General features: G+C 46.9%; 2 protein-coding genes across 2 annotated transcripts in view; both read left to right on the top strand.

Annotated features, from left to right (window-relative positions):
* LOC128306329 (RYamide receptor) overlaps positions 1-18,619 on the top strand; it is a 66,057-nt gene that overhangs the window by 30,887 nt on the left and 16,551 nt on the right. The window lies entirely within an intron of this gene.
* On the top strand, positions 11,280-12,908 carry LOC128306331 (probable H/ACA ribonucleoprotein complex subunit 1). Its single transcript, XM_053043797.1, has 2 exons — positions 11,280-11,505; positions 12,256-12,908. The coding sequence occupies exons 1-2, from the start codon at positions 11,280-11,282 to the stop codon at positions 12,906-12,908; spliced, it is 879 nt and encodes a 292-aa protein (XP_052899757.1).

The following is an 18,619-nucleotide window of genomic DNA, read 5'->3' on the forward strand; positions in this document are numbered from 1 at the left end:
CGCGCAATTTCACAGCGGCCAGCACGACAATCACGAAAACGGCCCCCGGGACGCTCGCTTAAAAAACCGTCCGCGGTGTGGTGTGTCGTTGCGGTGCGTGTAGTTTTTTGCGTCAGGTTTTATGCAGTATTAAATTCGTTCGGCAAACAACGAACGGCCCTTAGAAGCACCTTGCCGCCTCATGCGTCAGCACTTGTTCGAGGCGGGCGCGAAATAAAGAAAAGCCAAAACGAAAAACGTTCACATAAATTGTTACCTACCCACCCCACTCCCCTCCCCTCCCCCCATCACCCCCCCCTCCCTCTAAAAAAAAGAAGAAGTATGCCGAAAAAGTGGCGCTCGGTTCAGGTGGATGGGGATGAGAAAGCAGTGAAAATCCCTATTTGCGATAGTAAAAACCGTACGAGAATGTTCGGAAAGAAGGATCTCGTTACTCGACACCCTGACGTTATCGTTATCGGGCCGAATCAGTTGACTTACGTGACATTACCGGCTGCAAGATATATAAAAATACCTCCCGGACGAACCGTACCGGTAGCGAGATGCAAATATAAAGTAGAAAGATGGCGGAGACGGATTAATTAAAGTTTTTTGCTTTAATCAATGCGAAAAGGGTTTGCTTTGTGCCAGTTTTAGCCGGCCTCAGCATAATAATGGACGCTTTACGATGCAAATTTTAACGTTTTTGTTTCCTACCTATTGCCGCCCAAACTCCTGATGGGTTTACTGCCCAAATGAGCCGGCATCCACGAATTTGAGGCACGCAGCACTGCACGGTGGAAAGGAAAACTTTTCACCGTGTAGTCGCGTTGCTCATTTCACATTAGTTAAATTGGATGGTTCGAACAGTCGTCCCGGATGGCTTCCGTAATTCCGCCTCGGCAACATCATCATCATCATCATCATCGCCATCGCCGTACGCCGATTCTGTCGACTGTCTGGCCTAACGATTCGTTCCGACATTCAACGCACAACTGCATCTCATTTCTGGCGCCATTTTAGTACTAATGAGCAGCCAGGTACTGCGTGTACCTGGCTACTACAGCTACAACTACTGTTAATTGACAGCTCGCCGGTACGCGTTTAGTGTCCGCTGCTGTGAATGTGTGTGCGCGCGTAATAAGCGAAAATTCGTAACAAATTCGTATGCGCCCCGTTCGCTGATGAAGTCGACGAATGTCCACTGCGTGACGCTGGGAGACGTTTGCCATTTTACTAACAAACAACTGTCAAAAGGCGTGACTTGTCAAACAGCGCGGCAGTAGTAGTAGATTTAAATTCTAAAGGTCCACCACCGACTTTCCTAACCTCCAAAATCGTAACGCGAAAGATTTGCGACGGGTTTTTTTTCTTTGCGTCATATTGTTGTTACTGCCATTGTGTTGATTACATCTTATGGATCGCGTTTTCTGCAAAGAAACGCGTCCCCTTCTCCACCTCCACAACATCCCCGGCCTAATCCCGGGAGAATCACTTGGTTTGACTCGCTCGCGCACCAACATTCCGCACTGCTTCCGTCCACACCTCCGTATTTTCCGAGCCCCGGGGGGACGCGGTTTTTGGACACTTCAATTCCGTCCGGACAATGGGACCGTCCAATGGTAAGGCTTTCGCGATTGCGTTTTCCAATTCCATGTACGCGCGCCTCTTTCGGTACGCGGGCTCACTTTGCTGCGCCACGTCTAATCTTCCACCCTGCCACCTTCCCAAACACAAAAGTCTCTAATTCCCATGTCCGATCCGGTATGCACGCTGTGGTTTCATTCTTCTCCTGCTCTCAATTACCTTCGCTGACATTAAAGAAGGGAGAAAAACCGCTCCTCAACGATTCCGGCTGGGAAAGGAGGCATCTTCCCCGGGGTTTCGGCTCCATTTGGCGGGGCATGTCTTTAGGGCTACGTCCGCGGTCCAGGTGGGTCAGCAAGAAGGCCCCCACAGCTTCCCCTTCACCTACGGGTTCGCGTACCCTTCTTCATACATCACGTAATCAAACGCAAGCCCCATTTGCGGACAAACGAGGTAGGCATCACTTTTACTTTTGTTTGCTAACTGCTACGTTGGCCGGACCGTTCAGCATGCCATATGATGTCTGCCGAGCGTTGGTTTATCCCTCGCTTCCTCGGCGTTATGTGTGTGTTTTGTTTTTCTTCTCTTGCCTCGCCTCCTCTATTGCGGACATATTATTGCTGAAATAGTCAGATTTAGTTGTCGCACAGCGCCACTGGATGTTGTTGATGGTTGGCATCTTTTGCGGTAGGATGAAATAAAAAAAAGACATCAAGTGGCGCGGAGGTGTTGAACCAGCGGTATGACCGGACAAAATTCGCCGTTTTCGATGATCAGACCAGAGGTACACATAATTTTTGCCCCTATCCGCAATTACGCAACAAGATGTATCGGCTCGTTGGCCGGAGTTCGACTCCGCGTGCGTTTGTGTGGATCGATCAAGAATGGGCCCTTAACGGTTTGCCAACGTGTTACCGACCGCACGGCACGATAGGAGGATGCATTCCGTAGGCAATCCTCAGGCATACGAGATGCGTTCGGGCACTCGTACCGTGCGGGTCGTTATTGCTCAATTTCGCTTCCATTATCTAACCGTGCACAAGTAAGCAAAGCGTGTGTGGCTTTTTGCCTACCAGCGACCGGATCGACTCGATTGATGGACGGTGCGAGATGACAGGCACTTATTTGCAAACGTTCTTGATCCGTGTGATGTCTTTTCGCGTGCATCAAGCCGCAGGTGACAGTTAACAAACGATGTGAAGAGGCAATTGCAGACAACACCTACACTGTGTGTACTTTGTACCGGTGTACCAATCCATACGATGCTGAGCGTAAGTTTGGTAGTCAAGCGTAAAATATAGACACTGCAGGATATAGGTTCTGAAGCACCAGTTTGGTCATTATTCAAGAGTAGAACTGAGCGTAGAGCAGAGAGATTCCGTTCGTTCCTGGAGGTTTGTTAAAGAAGATCAATGACGCTCACTTTCGTTCATTTTTGTTCATTTCTGCATCAAGGGAGACCTCAATTTATAAAGTAAATGAGAGATCAACTGTTTTATACTGAATAACATACTCTGGAAGTTCGTCTTGCTCTGGAAGTTCGTTCAGATATATGTGTATCGCTGATATTACACTGATTACCTACTCTTATCAATGTTGGTTAGCTGAGACAGCTCATTTTAAGGAGTTCTAGAGATCTAGAAGTAATTAGAAGACATATCTTTGATGAAATTTTCCATCTACTTAGGGAATAAAATAGTTTAGCTTCGAAAGAGCGAGTTTGACATGTGGAGGTTGACAGCTAGTGTCGTTTGTTGAAAATTTTATGGATCAGTTCAGATTTTTAATGAGGAACAGAAGAGAAAAAGAGACCTAGAATAATCTCTGTAAGCCGACTAAATTAGCAGATGTCCATAAGAGTTCTTTTCCTTGGTAGATCTTCGAACGAGTTCCAGAATTCCTGTAACTACAGTAATAACGAATTCCAGCAATAGCAGAACCAACAATTCCATTCAACTTTAATGAATGGAACTGGATCAATATGGATAAAGTAGCGAGCCGTACTGCAGCGTTAACTGCACCTTGTTTGCTATAAACTTCCCCGTTGGTGCGATGGCGTGTGAGTTGTCGCAGTTTTTTTTTTATCCCGGTTGCAGCGGTGTCGGCACCAAAAGTCAACACGTCCCCCGTTGTCAAACAAGCTCCCTGTTGCTGTTGGACAAGCCACCGTCCCGTCGGCGAATCAATCGGGCAAGATTCGATGTTTATTCATCGCTTTATGCGTTGTACCTGGGACGCGGGCCGGATCTCGGGATGGGGTGTTTGCAGTGTGTCTGTTTGAGCATGACTTCTGTTTTTAACTTGCCCGTCTTTTTCGGTAAACGCTTTCTTTATTTGTTGTTGTTGTGAACTACTAAAACCATTTGCACTGCGGAAGAGTGTCATACGACCTGTCTGCACCTTAAAGTATCGTTTTGCGCTTCTAGTACAGTGGCGAACCTGTGCACAATCTGTCAAATGGCTGTGAGCGCCCACGACCTTTTTGATGTCGTTGCCAAGTAATCAAGGTTAAAGATCAAACAGGGATGGTACCGATGAGGTGCAAAACGGTCCCAACCATCGCAACCAGCAATGAAGCGAACGGTCCTGCCTGAGTGATTTATGAATTTTCCATACCCGATGCCGTTTTATGCGATGCGACACTTGTCATACCCGGGCCGGTAGTTGCCGGTACGACACGCACACGCCAGCACAAATCATCACGCGATGAAAGCGTTTTAGCATTTTAGCAGCTGCTTCTTCACACTGAGAGGTCACGAGGACTCGCTGATTGACTTCCGAGCTCCCGGACGTTCCCGGTCACACAATGGCGGGCGCGCGCGCGTCTGATGACACCTGATGAGTCCATTCTCATCATCATTCGGTGGTGATGACAGGCGTTTATGGCGTTGCAGCCGTCCAACGATGCAACTGGGGCAGCAAAACAGGAACGTGCCTGAACTGGGCAATCGGCCGCCCGTTGTGCTATCACCTAAATCAGTCGTCCAATGGGACGAGAACTGCACGCACTATTCCTCCGAGTAGCAAAACAGGCATCTTGCTCGCACTACATTGTTGTAAAACTGGTAGACCGGTGTCATCGCGTCGGTCTGACCTATCGATAAATCAGCGTGTGGTATCGTGCCTTGCGGGGCACTAGAATTAGACACATACGACACTTGTCGGAATAGCCGCGGGACAAAACGTTGGTAGTTGGGAAGATCCGTTCAAACCCCAAACAGCGGACAACCCCTCGGCGGTTACAGCGTTTCTACCCATCCCATCGGAAGGACCGCGAACGGATGCCTCCACGCATTGCATAATGGAGGCGGCAGGACGTACAGAAATGGCGCGTACCACCTTAATTCGATTTTGATCGCAACAATGTGCGGCAGATAATTGTGTATTGGAAGATGGAAGCAAAAAGAGAGAGAGGAAAAAAATGGAAGAAAACAATTTGCTGACGAAACTTTCACACCACGGAACACACAAAGACGCGCCCCCCCCGGGTGGTGTCTATGACAAAAAGGGAACATTGAGGTTAGGGTACGGTTGCGTTTCCCATGATATTTGTTCGTATTCTTCGCGTCTGGCGCAACCTCCAGCACGGCGAAGCGGTTGCTAAACACCAACATAAAACTAAGTGTTTCCTTTGACAGCACACAGATGGAAAACCAGAGCACACTACTGGCCTTTTTAGGGGTTTTTTTTTACGGTGGACAAAGCATACCATCTGAATGCACACAAAAACTACGACATCATTCAACTCATCTTCTCAATTTAGGACTTGGAATTTATTACTTGAATTTTCGGCTCTTTGATTAATCGTAGCGTTTGTGAGCAAGGTGTTGTGTAACAGTCAGACACATTTGGTAAGTTCCTTGGTAAAGGGGTCTTCACTATTTTTTTCAAAATGATAGGGTCACTTCAATTTCTTGATCTTTTTTATATATTTCGAATTTCTGAATAAAATTTCCCTAAAACTCGCAATACTATTGGTATCAGTAAAACGAAGATCCAGATGGTAGAGGTAAAATACTTGAGTTTGTAAGCTCAACACTTACGGAAATTCAAGATCTCATAAAAGATGAAGCAGAGGTGTCCGAAATGAAAAGTTATGTTATAGATTATGATAATTTGAGGTTATGTGAACTTTAGTATGATTAGGTAAACATTCTTTTAATATGGAAACACATTCTTCAATATTCTTATCAACGCAAGTTCTTAACAATTGTGCTATAGAGCTAGTCCGTGTGCTCAGTTACCGATGCGAACTACTGAGGTCATGTATTCCAGCTCTCTCGAGCTAGGGCTCTCGTTACTCAGCTTATTAATGAGCTAGATGTTTATAAGACGGTTAATTTTCGTGCACTTCTTCATGTTTCGTTCGTTTGGGACAAACATTGGAGTTATTTTCGTCTATATCTTCAATACCTTGGAGTGGGGTCGGCCTCCCTTAATCGAAAAACCCAATTTGCGTTACCATCTTTCCCGCAGGTCCGTAACGACCGTACATAATCCGAAATTGGATGCGTTGTTTGGATCGCCATTGATGAGGTACCTGTTATACAGGGGCCACCTTCGGATGCAGATCGGATTGCGCACCGGTGACATCACACGCACACGCCTTTATCGGTGGTGGTGCTGGTCAGTAATTATCCTCTCGAATCATCCCCACGGGAACGGTTGCGATCGGTCCTGCTGTGCAGTTGCGAAGGTAGGCCAATATCTTCAGCGAAGATTCAGGCTTCTGGCGCGAGGGACCATTCGGTCAAAGGTCAGTGCCGGACAGCCTTCATCGTTTCGCGTCGGTTGATTTCCCATTCCTCGTTCGGAAAGTCCTTTGCCGGCGCAAAGCCACCGGGTGAAAGGCACTGCGTGCGGTTGCGCAACACACGGATACGGACGAAACCTGCCCTTGCTGGCCGTCGTCGTCGAGAACGGTGCGGATGCGATACGATCCCTATGCGACGGGTTTTTCGTTTCGGAAAGGCACTTTTCTGGCCTGGTGTAATTCTACAGCGCATTATCCACCGGCGCGGCTCGTACGACTTCCTGGAAGACGCGCTGGTTAACCGCTTTCGCCAAACCATATGAAGACATATTCTTGTTTTTTTTTCTCCACCCGAAAAGCGTTCCCCAACACCCGGCACTCTCATGAATGTGCGCTTTGCGCCGGGAACGCTTCGGCTCCGAGCAGCGAAAGGTTATCTAACGGGTTGTGGATGGAGAGCTTCTTCGCGTGCTATTTCAGGCCGCTTATCGGGGCTTACGGTCGGTCGTACGGTGCGAGGAAGGCGGCGCGGACAGCCATTTCGTGCAATGCATTCGATTTGCACAATGTTCCGCATGCGTGCCAGCTTAGTCAGTAGGCGTCAATTTGCACCATCTTGTCGCGGCGGTTTTACTCCTCCGCGTAAACACCACGTCACCCAGCCGTTTTCCGGTTCGGCGTTTGACACTCGCACGATAAACGATGAGGTATGACATTCCGTTTGCACATCCACACCGTCCCGCACCGACCGTCCCGGGGCCCGGTTCCCCAAAAACGCACAGCGAGCTAATCGGCATCGCAGCGTATGGACATCCAATTGAGCAACAGGTTTAGTGATGCGATGCAATGGGTTGCAACGTATAATACAGATTCACTCTAGAAGCAGCAGAAATTAGCACATTAGATGAGGGATCGAGAGAGTGAGAGAGGAAGGGGGGGAGGAGGTAGATGAAGAGTGCAAAAAACTGCAGCCCGGTTTCATAATCCAGACCTCCCCGAAAAGAAAGGGAAACACCAACAGGAAGACCCATCCGGGACAGGCTGCGTGATGTACAAATTGGCGAGTGCCTCTCGACCAGATCCGGTCGTGGTTGGCTGATCCTGGCTGAACAGGGGGCGAAAAGATTTACGGGCGGTGCGCTACAGATTGGTAAATCACCGATTTCTTTCTCAATAATGCCCGCCCATGCCCGCGGTCCGGGTGCGGATGCGACATTGTCACTCGTCTACTTGCCAGCGTGCCAAACATCTCACACGCCCAAACCGCACAATCGGCACACGGCCAAAGTGAAAGTGCACGAAACCGAACGTGGACGGAGACCGCCCGGTGGGTTGCCGGAGGACTTTGCAAAGGCACGCTGAAATTGGTGCAGAAAAGGCAAAGAAAGCAAAGTACTGCACGCAAATTGACAAGCGAGAAATTTTAAATAAAAGCCAGCCCGGTTCCATCGTCAGTCCTTCCCGCCAGTGCCGTTCAATTAGCGTAGGGATATGTTTCCAAATATCTTCAGTTATTAAAGCAAACGTACGTGACATGACTTCATCCGCGAGAGTTTGATGTGATTGTGGACCGTAAAACTGCGCTGTAAACGATTGTACGTCGCGATAATGTGATCCTGCCTCTGCGTCTGTATCTTGTAGTCTGAGGTTCCCCAGTCAGACTGAGGTCATCCCGAGTATCCGTTACACATCTCGCTGCTGGTGTAGTTTATTTCCTTTTTTATTCCATTCCTTATTCCGGTTACCGTTTCTTCCCGAGCAAATTAAGTGATGGTGTTATTCCATTTTCACTTTCTGTTTCAACGTTTTTTTTTCTTCCTTTGGTTGCTTCATACCATTCCATTTAATTCCGTTCTACTTTCAACTCTTTTCGGACATTTCGTTTTCGGGCTGTTGCCTTTTATTTTGGAGTTTTTTTTTCACTCGCTCCACGAAGAACAGCTTCCATTCACACCGGCGGAAATCAGAATGCCGGACGGCGAAGCCGGCTTTATTTGTTTTCGCTTCGTTCGCTTCGTTGCGCACCTTCGTCGAGGTGCCACTTGACGTTACCAGCCATGCCGGCGTACGCTCCGGACTGGCTGATCCACCTGCGCCACCGTGTCTACCGGGCGTGCGCGTGCCACGTAACCAGGGGCCTCATTCGCGGCATGAGAATATGAGGCGAGAAGATACAGCATCTTAGCACGCGCTTCGCAAACATTAAACCTCCCCACCCCGTACCAGGGCGCCAGCGGTGAGGTGTCTCGTTTGTTAGACAAGCAGTTAGGAAGCCGTTAGCGACCGGCTACCGCTACCCTTGCCGTAACGACTGTGCGCATTAATTAGCTAAACAGACAGTAAACTATACGTCATAAATATAAATATTTAGAATGCATTACCGTGCAAAGAGTTAGCGTTCAGGAGGCTGGCTTACATTGTTGCTGGCTGGCACGAGACGCGGTGAATTATTCAAGCGTTGGACAGACGACATCTTAAAAGGTGAATCCTTTAGTGTCGGATCTCTCGACTGCTTATGCAATATAATGAGAATATATACTAAAAGGGTTAAATAGAGAGTTCAAAATAAATTAACACTTAAGCTTGAAATGGAAATTGAGTTTTATAATATTGTCACTAATTTTCTACTGTTCATTCATGTGTTGCAATTGGAAGTTCATTTGTAGTTCATTCGCTATAATTTATCTAAATTCATTTAAATTACCCCTAATTATTTTTTCTATAAAATGTATATTTCCCTAATTTATAAAACAAGAATGATAAAATATTGGTAAATTATTGGGTAATAATTCAAAATTTAATACTTTATATTTATATTTATATACTTTATATATTATTTATATTTACACCTAACTTATTACCGAAGCAAAAATAATAATTATTATGTTTCGAACATGTTGTCATGGGTATTAAATAATATTAACATTATTATGTAATTAAATATAAAATAAAGTTAATCGTTTTTCATCTTTAAATACTTCATAAGCAAAATGATTTACAGCTGAAATAATTAATAAAAATAACATAAACGGCAAACCCTTTTCTATTTTCCACGTAACTGCGTTACGTCATGTAAGCCAAATGGAGAAGAAGAAAAATGTCATAATATGCAGATCATCAAGAAGTAACGTATTTTCAGCAATTTTTCTTTTTTTCCAAACAAAACGTAAAACCCTTCAACGCACAAACTGTCGCTTGAAGGAGAGTGTTGTTTGGTGAGGTGAAAAATAGGCCAGATGAAATAATCGTGAACAATAAAGCAAAAACTTTTCCCAAAAAAAAAAAAAAAAGAAAGACGATGCACTCGCTGAGAAGAACTCATCTTCATGTGGCCGAAAAAAGCACACACAAAGCACACAGCCTTGCAGTCACCTGAAGTGGAGGCTTCTATTTTTATCGCACGTACACCGCGAACACCGCATGTCAGCGCGAAGACATGGCTTTATTTATTAAACTGCTTCACCTTGGGCCGCCGCCTCCCAGATGCCACCTGCGTTCCGGCTATCGGTTTCGATGCGGACGAGAAGCCTGGGCGCCAGCACACTTCACTTCTGTTGGACGAGAGTAAGCGAGAAAGAGAGAAAGAGAGAGAGGGTTGGGAGTTAATAAGTGGGTGAGATGCATGGGGTACATGCTACCCATTCGCTTTCATTTGGGGTTGTTACTTCGCTCTCACTGTGCAGTTCTTTATCTTTCTCTCGCGGTATATCAACAAGCACCAAGATCGTTTATTCCCACCGTTGAGATGAACTTTGGTGCCGTGACCAGGATCATCGTGGTGGCTCCCTTTCTGTGGCCCTCGCGATGGGATCACTCACCCAGCCGGATTGGTGTGCCTTCCATTGCGTGCTGTGTAGATAAATCCCATCTTCATAGATTGTTGGTAGGTTTTTTTTTTCGGTACAACCCCATCCTCCACTCCACTCACTTTCATTCTCTCTTTCCCGTTTACGGTACGCTCCTTGTCGTGCACACACCTGCTCCAGAGGTCGCACGTTCACTTTCGTTCGTTCTCGGCCGGTCCGAATGCTCCACCGGATCACAATACACCCTGCGATCATCTTGCCGTTTTGGGGTGGAGTTTGAGAGGTCCGTGTATGTGTGTCCCGCTCTGGCATCGCATCTCCCTCTCACTCACCCGTAGCTGTAAGCTGTGCAGCATCCGAACCGAAAGTTCATTTCGCGAACACGCTCGTGTACCGTTGGCCGATGAGATTTTGTTTCCTTCCTCCAACTCCCCCTTCTGAAGCTACCCCTCCCCTGGGCTTGTCACTCAAAACCGGGAGGGGATGCCGGCTCCCACACCTCGGGGCGGTCACGGGAGAAGTTCACTGTTCATTTCACTACCAGCCTCATCATCTTTCCCTCCACACTCCAAACACTGCGCGGCGTTCCGTGTGGAAAGGATCGGGTTGTGGAAGCGAAACGGCGAAACAGCGCATCAACATCAACCCGGCGCACCGGTAATAAAACGAAGTGAAAGAAAAAATCATCGCACCGGGACACCAAACCCGGGACGCTCTGCGATTGTTGTTGCAGGCCTGTTCGCTTCTCTCGCCACTGTGCCACTGTGGCGATGGTGATGGTTGTTGCTGTTGTTGTTGTTTCTTTTCTTGTTTTGTTGCTGATGAACGTTGCCTACCACCAGTCTCGGGGTGTGCGTCTGTGTGGTACCGAGCATTAAAAAGGGTATAAATTGCATGTACCGCAGCAAACGGATCATCAGTGAAGCATTTGCATCGATCAAACTAAGAAGCACCGTCAGCAGCAGCAAAACCGTCGGTGGTGCAGCTTTTGTTGTGACGCTTGGCCGTACGCAGCTTAGTAATAGTAGACGCCGCAACTCCACACAACCGCATCGCACAGCCGCTGTAAACAGGACTCGGATCCTAGCGAAAACGAAACGAGCAAACGAACATCGTAGATACAACGCACAACTAGAATTCTAGCAGCGACAGAAATGAAGACGTTTGTGCTGTTGAGCTGTTGTTTGGTACTGGCTTCCGCTCGACCGGAAGCAGGATACTCATACAATCGTCCATCAACTGGCGGCTCGCACGGTGGTGGTGGCGGCGGTTACTCGTCCGGCGGCGGTTCCTTCACATCCGGCGGCGGTGGCGGATACAGCGGTGGCTTCTCATCCGGTGCCGGTGCTAGCTTCGGTGGCAGTGCCGGTGGATTCGGAGGTGTGTGTTACAGTGCATTTCTTCTAAGTATTTTCCTTGTCGGTGAACTGAACGCTAGAACGGTGGCATGCGGCGTAAACAGTGCTTGAGTGATGGGCCAGTGCGACCGGAGTGCGACCGAGAGCTCGTGTGGTGCGTGTGTGCGTGTATGAACAGTGTGTTGACTCTGAGTGCCCTCCGCCCTCCCCAACAAAAAAAAAACAAAGGCTTGTGACTAGAACGTTTCGGAACGATTGAGTGCAAATATTCTAACCGCTGTGGGCAGCTATTTTGTGGGTGTTTTCATCATCACACCGTCATACGCACGTCACGTACTCCACCGATGCCTTGTTCGCATGGCCCAACCAGTCAACACTCTCGCATCAATCAAACATTCCTGCATCAAATCCATCGCTTCCCAGAATTTTGGCAATTTTTTCTGTGCATAAATCGTGTGAAAAAACGAAAGACTTGCGAGGTGGACATTAAGCGACGAACCCGTAAATATGCATGAAAAAGCATTTTGGTGAATTTCTTGCTAGTTTTCAACGTTCTTAGGGACGGAATGATAAACTGGTAATTTTTAAGATGTAGTTAAAGCTGTTGAGCAATATTTGATGCACATCCTTACGAAGAAAACGGGCATTAAAAGGATGCGTTTTATTTTCCCGACTTGGTGTTACCCTTGTACGCATAAGTTTTTTTTGTTGCATATTTTATTTAACTCCCTTTGTTTTTCCTTCGTTCATATTTAAAATCCAACTTAATCAGGATCTTCGTTCAGTTCGAGTGGTGCCGGTAGCTTCGGCGGTGGTGTAAGCAGCTTCGGTGGTGGCAGCAGCTTCGGCGGTGGTTCCTTCGGCGGTGGCTCCCAGCAGGCCATCATCCAGAAGCACATCTACGTGCACGTGCCGCCACCAGAGCCGGAGGAGGTGCGCGTCCAGCGCCCGATCCAGCTGGCTGCTCCGCAGAAACATTATAAGATCATCTTCATCAAGGCACCGTCCGCACCGTCGTACCAGGCACCGCAGATCCCGATCCAGCCCCAGAACGAGGAGAAGACGCTCGTGTACGTGTTGGTGAAGAAACCGGACGAGCAGCAGGACATTGTGATCCCGACGCCGGCCCCGACCCAGCCCAGCAAGCCGGAGGTATACTTCATCAAGTACAAGACGCAGAAGGAATCGTCCGGTGGTGTGTCGTCCGGTGGATACGCGAGTGCGGGAGGTTTCGGTGGCGATCTCGGCGGTGGACTCGGCGGTGGACTCGGCGGTGGCGACCTCGGCCATGGTTCGCTGGTGGGCGGTGATCTCGGCGGACACGGTGGACACGGTGGCCATGGAGGCGATCTCGGCGGACACGGTTCGGGTGCTTCGGCACCGGCTGCTCAGTATGGCCCACCGGGCAAGTCCGGCCCGTACTAAGTGCTTTGTGGTGCACTCGGCATACAAACGAAACACTCACACACGAAACACCTACATACAAACAAAACACACGGGACCACGTAGCTAGTCGTAACCATCACACTGAAAATGCGCCCCTCGTTCGGTATTTCCGGATCTGTGCGAACCGCTTCAAAGGACCTTTCTCTTTATCTCGCACTCGCTCAAATGCCGTCAACCGTTTTCGAGCTCGATTCCGGATCCTTGCGCAGCGCCTTTGTATATAGTCTCTAGCCATTTTCCGCACTGTTTAGCGACCGTCCCTTTTATGTCAATCCATCTTTCTATTGCGCTGTCGGTTCATCTAGCGACTTTCTGGGCTAGGATCTTCCAAGGTGAAGAAATCCCGGCGCGAATTGAACGGAAATGGCCAGACGAGCGCATGGAGTCAGTGAGAAGTTTGAGCGGCACAGAAGCGAAACACCGGAGGGGTTCGAAACACGCGTCCCCTTGCAACACCTCTTAAGGAAAACCCATTCAACCACCACCCGAGTGTGAAAACAAATCTCCGCCGAATTCTTAGTACGTTAAGAAACAGTTGTGCTTATTTTTTGTTTTCATTTCTTATTGTTTGGACGTATTGGTCCACCCCCATTTCCCCATTAGGTTTAAGTGTATTGTTAACTACTCACTACGTTAATTTTTGTACTTCTCGTTTTTCAAAATGCAAATTAAAAAAAAAAACAACGGTGACAAATTTTGAAAAAACGAATTCCCTTGTTTTCTCCTGTTTTGGGGGCGGGTGTGTATGATTTTTTCCCTCCTCTTATTCATGTGTTGACTCCTTTCTACTAAGGGATATTCGGCTGCGTCAGACTCCATGTTTCGAAGAAGAAGTGTCCTACGAGAAAGTAAGCAATATCCCGTCCTTTGTTTTCCCTGTCGTTTGCGCTCGCGTTCTCCAGTGACACACCCGGTTTTTGCTGCGTTTGTTTTGGTTTTGCTGTTTACTAAACCGGCCGGCAAACGTTGATCCGGTTTACTGCTTTCACATAAACTATGCAATATCTTCGATTTCTTTGTCTTTTGGTCAATCTGTTTTTGTTGTTGTTGTTTATTTCGCACCAAGCATTCCAAATAAGGGGCGCAATGTTTTTGGGCGGCTTTGTTCCCTTTTCTTTCCTTTCTGTTCCGGCGCTTCATCGGTTTTACTTTTACTTTCGTTCTGACGTTCGGCGCAAAAATTTTGGCTGCCGTATGTGAAAACGTGCGGTAAAACAAAAACAACGAGTGAATGCCTGTTCGATCGGCACTTCCGGCACTGCCACACAAACCAATCATTCGAGTGCCTTTTTGGCAGCTTTTTTTTTTGGGTGTAACAGAGATGGAGTGAGTGTGAGAGAGAGTGAGAGTAAGCTGCGTAATAGTCTGCTTTAGCAAACAATTGATGATGATGATGATGTGATGCTGTGTAATAGTGTGCGTTCGCAACACGCATGACGATTGCGATTGAATTAGTCCACCTTTTTTTTTCTCTCTCACTTGTAACGTTCATTTCCGGTTAGCGGACAGCTTTCTTTGCCTCCAACCCTCACCAACCCCACCTGTGACATCCCCGTCCTCCGTTTGGTACAGTTCAATTTCGAGCCATCTTATAAAACCAACTTCCGCAAAACAAACGGTGTGAATGGGGCATGGGCTTTGTTTTTCTCATTTTCCGCTCCATCCGTAAAGCTTCTTCACGCTACTAATGAGAGAGGGGGTAGTTTTAACCCCTGTTTGGTTAAAGATGGGGTGGTTTTTCCACCGTTTTCATCCAACCCCACTTGCTCGGTGCCAGCGATCAAACACCGGGGCCGATCTTTCCCGCACCGTTTTCCCGCAAACTTCCACCCACCCCTCCGCCCACAACCCTGTGTAGTAGCCATTTTACACCCCCGTGCCGGTTCATCACTGATTTGCAGCTACCTTCCGGTTGATTTTTCTATTTAAACAACGCGATGTCGTGTGACCTTTCCGCGTGCAGTTTTTCCATTCGCTTCTGCTTTTTCCTTCAGACCGGTTTATTTGCTCATCCTCAAACTACCCTTCCATCACCCCCCCCCCCCCCCTCGCCCACTTCCCTCACTCTGGGAAGGAAAAACAGAGGAAATAAGAGTTAAACACAATGGCAGAAAATATTCCCTGCTTCCACCCCCTGCTCCATCCCATCACTCTTGTTACCACCCTCTGCCACCTACACCCCTTTTGTGATAAGCCGGATACGAACCACCTTCGTTGACAAATGCATTTCTATCTTTCTCTCTCTCTCTCTCTCTCTCTCTCTCTCTCTCTCTCTCTCTCTCTCTACCTTACATTCAGCCATTTCTTTCACTCGGTATTAATTTTAAATCACTATCCAGAAGCGAACCGCTGGGAAAGATCGTAAAAAACTTGATTGTGTTTGATCCGTACATCTTCCCGCTTGATCATTCCCCTTCCGGTAGTGTCATCATTTTCCTTCCGCGGAGAAAGGGGCAGGTTTTTGGGGTGTTTGAAAGGGAGACCGAAAAAAAAGCAAGGCTTACACCAGGCCACCAACTATACTTTCCCTGGATCGTAATCGTGATCGCGAAAGAAAAAAAACAAACATCTTAAGCACGAAAAAGGGAAAGGGGTAATGAAGATCAGCAAAAGGTTGGAGGTTAAGCTGCGCTTCTACCCCACTTGCCACGGTCTCCCTTTGCAACCTTACACACTCTGGGCCGGTACTGTACCGTTGCCCGTGTGAGGGTGTACCCGGCACGGTGCACTTTTACTTTGTGCCCACAAAGATCATGATCGCGACAGTCGTGCCGTGTGAGGGCAGGCGAATGAAGCGCTCCTTTTGGGAGGTTCCTGACGGTTCCCGACGTTTGAAAGCTGCAAAAAAGGAAGACATACCAACAAACAAAAAAAATATATATACCTGCACAAAATGCCGAAGACAAGGAAGCTTTTGCCGTTTACCAAACCGGTAAAGGAGTTATGAGGCGCAGACAACGACTGTTCACAATTAAACTTAAACGCAATAAAAGAAAAGTATGGTCAACCCGGTTGGGGGCAGTGGAAATGGGTTCCCACCTCGGGATGGGAACAGGAGTACAAAAATGCAACGGGGAAATATCAGCGACATGACAGATGCAATGAAGACTAAAACAAGAAGCGCAAGAAACTTCGTGGGGAACATTTTATTATCCACTCGCTCGGAAAAAGAATAGCAGGGATCATCTTGAAGGGGTTTTCCTCCGCATTTTTTAACATGATGTAAATTTGAAAAGAAAAAAACAAAACAACATTTTATATTTCGTAAACACTCAATTTACACTTACTATTAGTTATCAAACTTTTATTTAAAAAAATGGGATTTTAAAATTTACAATATTTTCGAATTTTTGCTTTTGTTACATATACGATTACGTTTTACATTACTTTCTTTTCGAGCCGGTAACAATATTTTCAAAATTGTACAATGTACTAAATAATATTACAATCAAATATATTCTTCGATTACTTCTATCGGATCTACTGGACTTCTTTACAAAATATGCTTAAGTTTCATTTACATAATATGCATAATATTTTGTTCTCAGTTTTAGAACTTGTAGACTTTACATTTCCCTTTAATTAAGTAAGAAATGTACTTAAAATTGGATTATCAAACAATTTTTTCTGTTTTTATATATATTTTTATACAAACACAAAAATAATACATTATAAATCAGAGCAAATATTCTTAAATATCTATAATTATAAATAAGTAAACAAAAACCTTCGCATCGTTTTGAAACAAAGGTATGACGAAAACCCCTGCAAAGCAGTAAAGATCGAATCGATTTACGACGCTCCTGCTTCTTCTTCCATTTATGGCCACCGATGCAATGACACGGTAAATGGCGCACCGTGAGCAAATCGCACCGTACCCATCCGGACGCCCAGAAAGGTGGACACGGCTACCGTTGTACCGCTGACGGTTGCTGCTCGTCCCACTTTCACATGGTTCGCATCCCACTAATCGATCGTGCATTGATCGTTTGGCGCGGATTAAAGCCATACTCGCGACCGGCGCGCATCTACACTATGAACGGTTGTGACGGCGATGAAGCACAAGGAAGTAACGCGAAAAGATGACTGTTTTAAGGAAAGTTACATAAAAATTTGCATGCGTTAAAAATTGTGCTGCTTTCTCACAAACAGATCAATTGTGGTGTGTGATTATTTACCACCAGCTAAAAACCATGCAGTATTAAATATTCACCCCAAACCAAGGTGAAAATATAAGTGTGTAACTTTTGCAGATGGGATGGGCAAAAGACAAAATTAGCCTAAAAGTGCAGCAGGCGGAAGAAAAGGCGCCGTGTTTACGTTACCCCCCCCCCGTTTTTTGGTGCGGGCACAATCGCGTCACGAGACGCGCAAAGCGGTGAACGATGGGAAACGAACACACCACGCCACCGGCAGCAGCATCAACAAAATCCAAATTTCCAACCAACCCGACCCGGCCCAAGGCAAGAGGTGAAAAATACATAAATAAATAAAAACGAAACAATCGCGATTACATGCGCGCCGTCGTCGGCACTTTTCGCCACGAGTTACGACCCGGTTACGAGTGGAAATGGGAAAGGTTAAGGGGAAGGTGGTGGGGTGAGGGGTGGAAAGGGGGTTTGGAGAAAGAGCGGGAACGATGTAAAAGTTGCTCGCTTGCAGATCACGCCGCATAATGGAAATCATCGCGATGAATCTTTCCCATTTCCTTTCGCCCGCAAACATCTAACCCTTCCACCCATCATCCACCCATCGGCTCCGTCAGCGTGTGTGTGGCGCGCCTGGAATGGCCGGAAAGTAGAGGGTTTTTCAAGATGAAACCGAATTCGTTCAATCTCATTTCCTCTTTTCATTCTTCGTGCTTGTTTTGTTTGATTTGGTTTTGTTGTTGTTGTGGGTGTGGGTGGAAAAGTTCACTCTCGTTGATTGCCCTCGGCCCGGCGCAAGGTTGGCGCCCATCGGCAGTAAAGTGCATCTCCCGGTCTGCACGTGCACGAGTAAGCCCTTTAAAGGGTTTTGTTCAGTATGAGTGGTTCGGTTTGTTTCGTTCTAGTCACCCATAGGCGCACCGTGGCGAACATGTATCATACTTAGCAATGGGAAAACTGAATGCCGTTGCATTGCGACTGTCAACGTAGCTGTTGAACCCATTTTAGTTTTGTGCAACTCTTCCATTGAGCTGATTGTTTTTAGTAGATTACGTCAATTACATTAAATATCTTTTAAAGAATTGTAGTACTTTGAACCTTTTCCAACCTCAATCATTTAATTATGCTCAATAAAGCATCAGGGCTTTACGAGGACTTCAAGCATTCGATTGCAAATGGGACTTTAATATAACATCACAATATGCACCCTAACGTTTCAAAATTTCAACATAGCGCCGCCTATAAAACTATGCATAAAATGCTCCGTATGGCACTGGACAGATCAAACACACTGGGTGTTGTCGGCCGGAAGTCATGAAAACCCGGGAACATTCCCGGGGATGAATCCCTCAACCGAATCCGTAGGTCTCAGCTGGTACCCTTGTTCGAGCCTTCGGAATATGCGACACAAAACAAACAGACGGACGTTGGTTCTGGGCGAAGTTGACGCGGGGGCCGTTGGTTGGCCGTTCTTTGTTGAAGTGTATTTTTAAACCTCGGCACTGCTATTTGTAGATTTTTTGCACTTTCAACATGCAGTTT

Source organism: Anopheles moucheti, chromosome X (assembly GCF_943734755.1).
Source record: "Anopheles moucheti chromosome X, idAnoMoucSN_F20_07, whole genome shotgun sequence".
Taxonomy (NCBI): Eukaryota; Metazoa; Arthropoda; class Insecta; order Diptera; family Culicidae; genus Anopheles; species Anopheles moucheti.

What these genes read in the sequence shown, in the direction of transcription:
- LOC128306331 (XM_053043797.1), top strand. Translation starts at nt 11,280, where the DNA reads ATGAAGACGTTTGTGCTGTTGAGCTGTTGTTTGGTACTGGCTTCCGCT. An exon ending in CAGTGCCGGTGGATTCGGAG is followed by an intron (nt 11,506 to 12,255) that starts GTGTGTGTTACA and finishes CAACTTAATCAG; the next exon opens with GATCTTCGTTCAGTTCGAGT.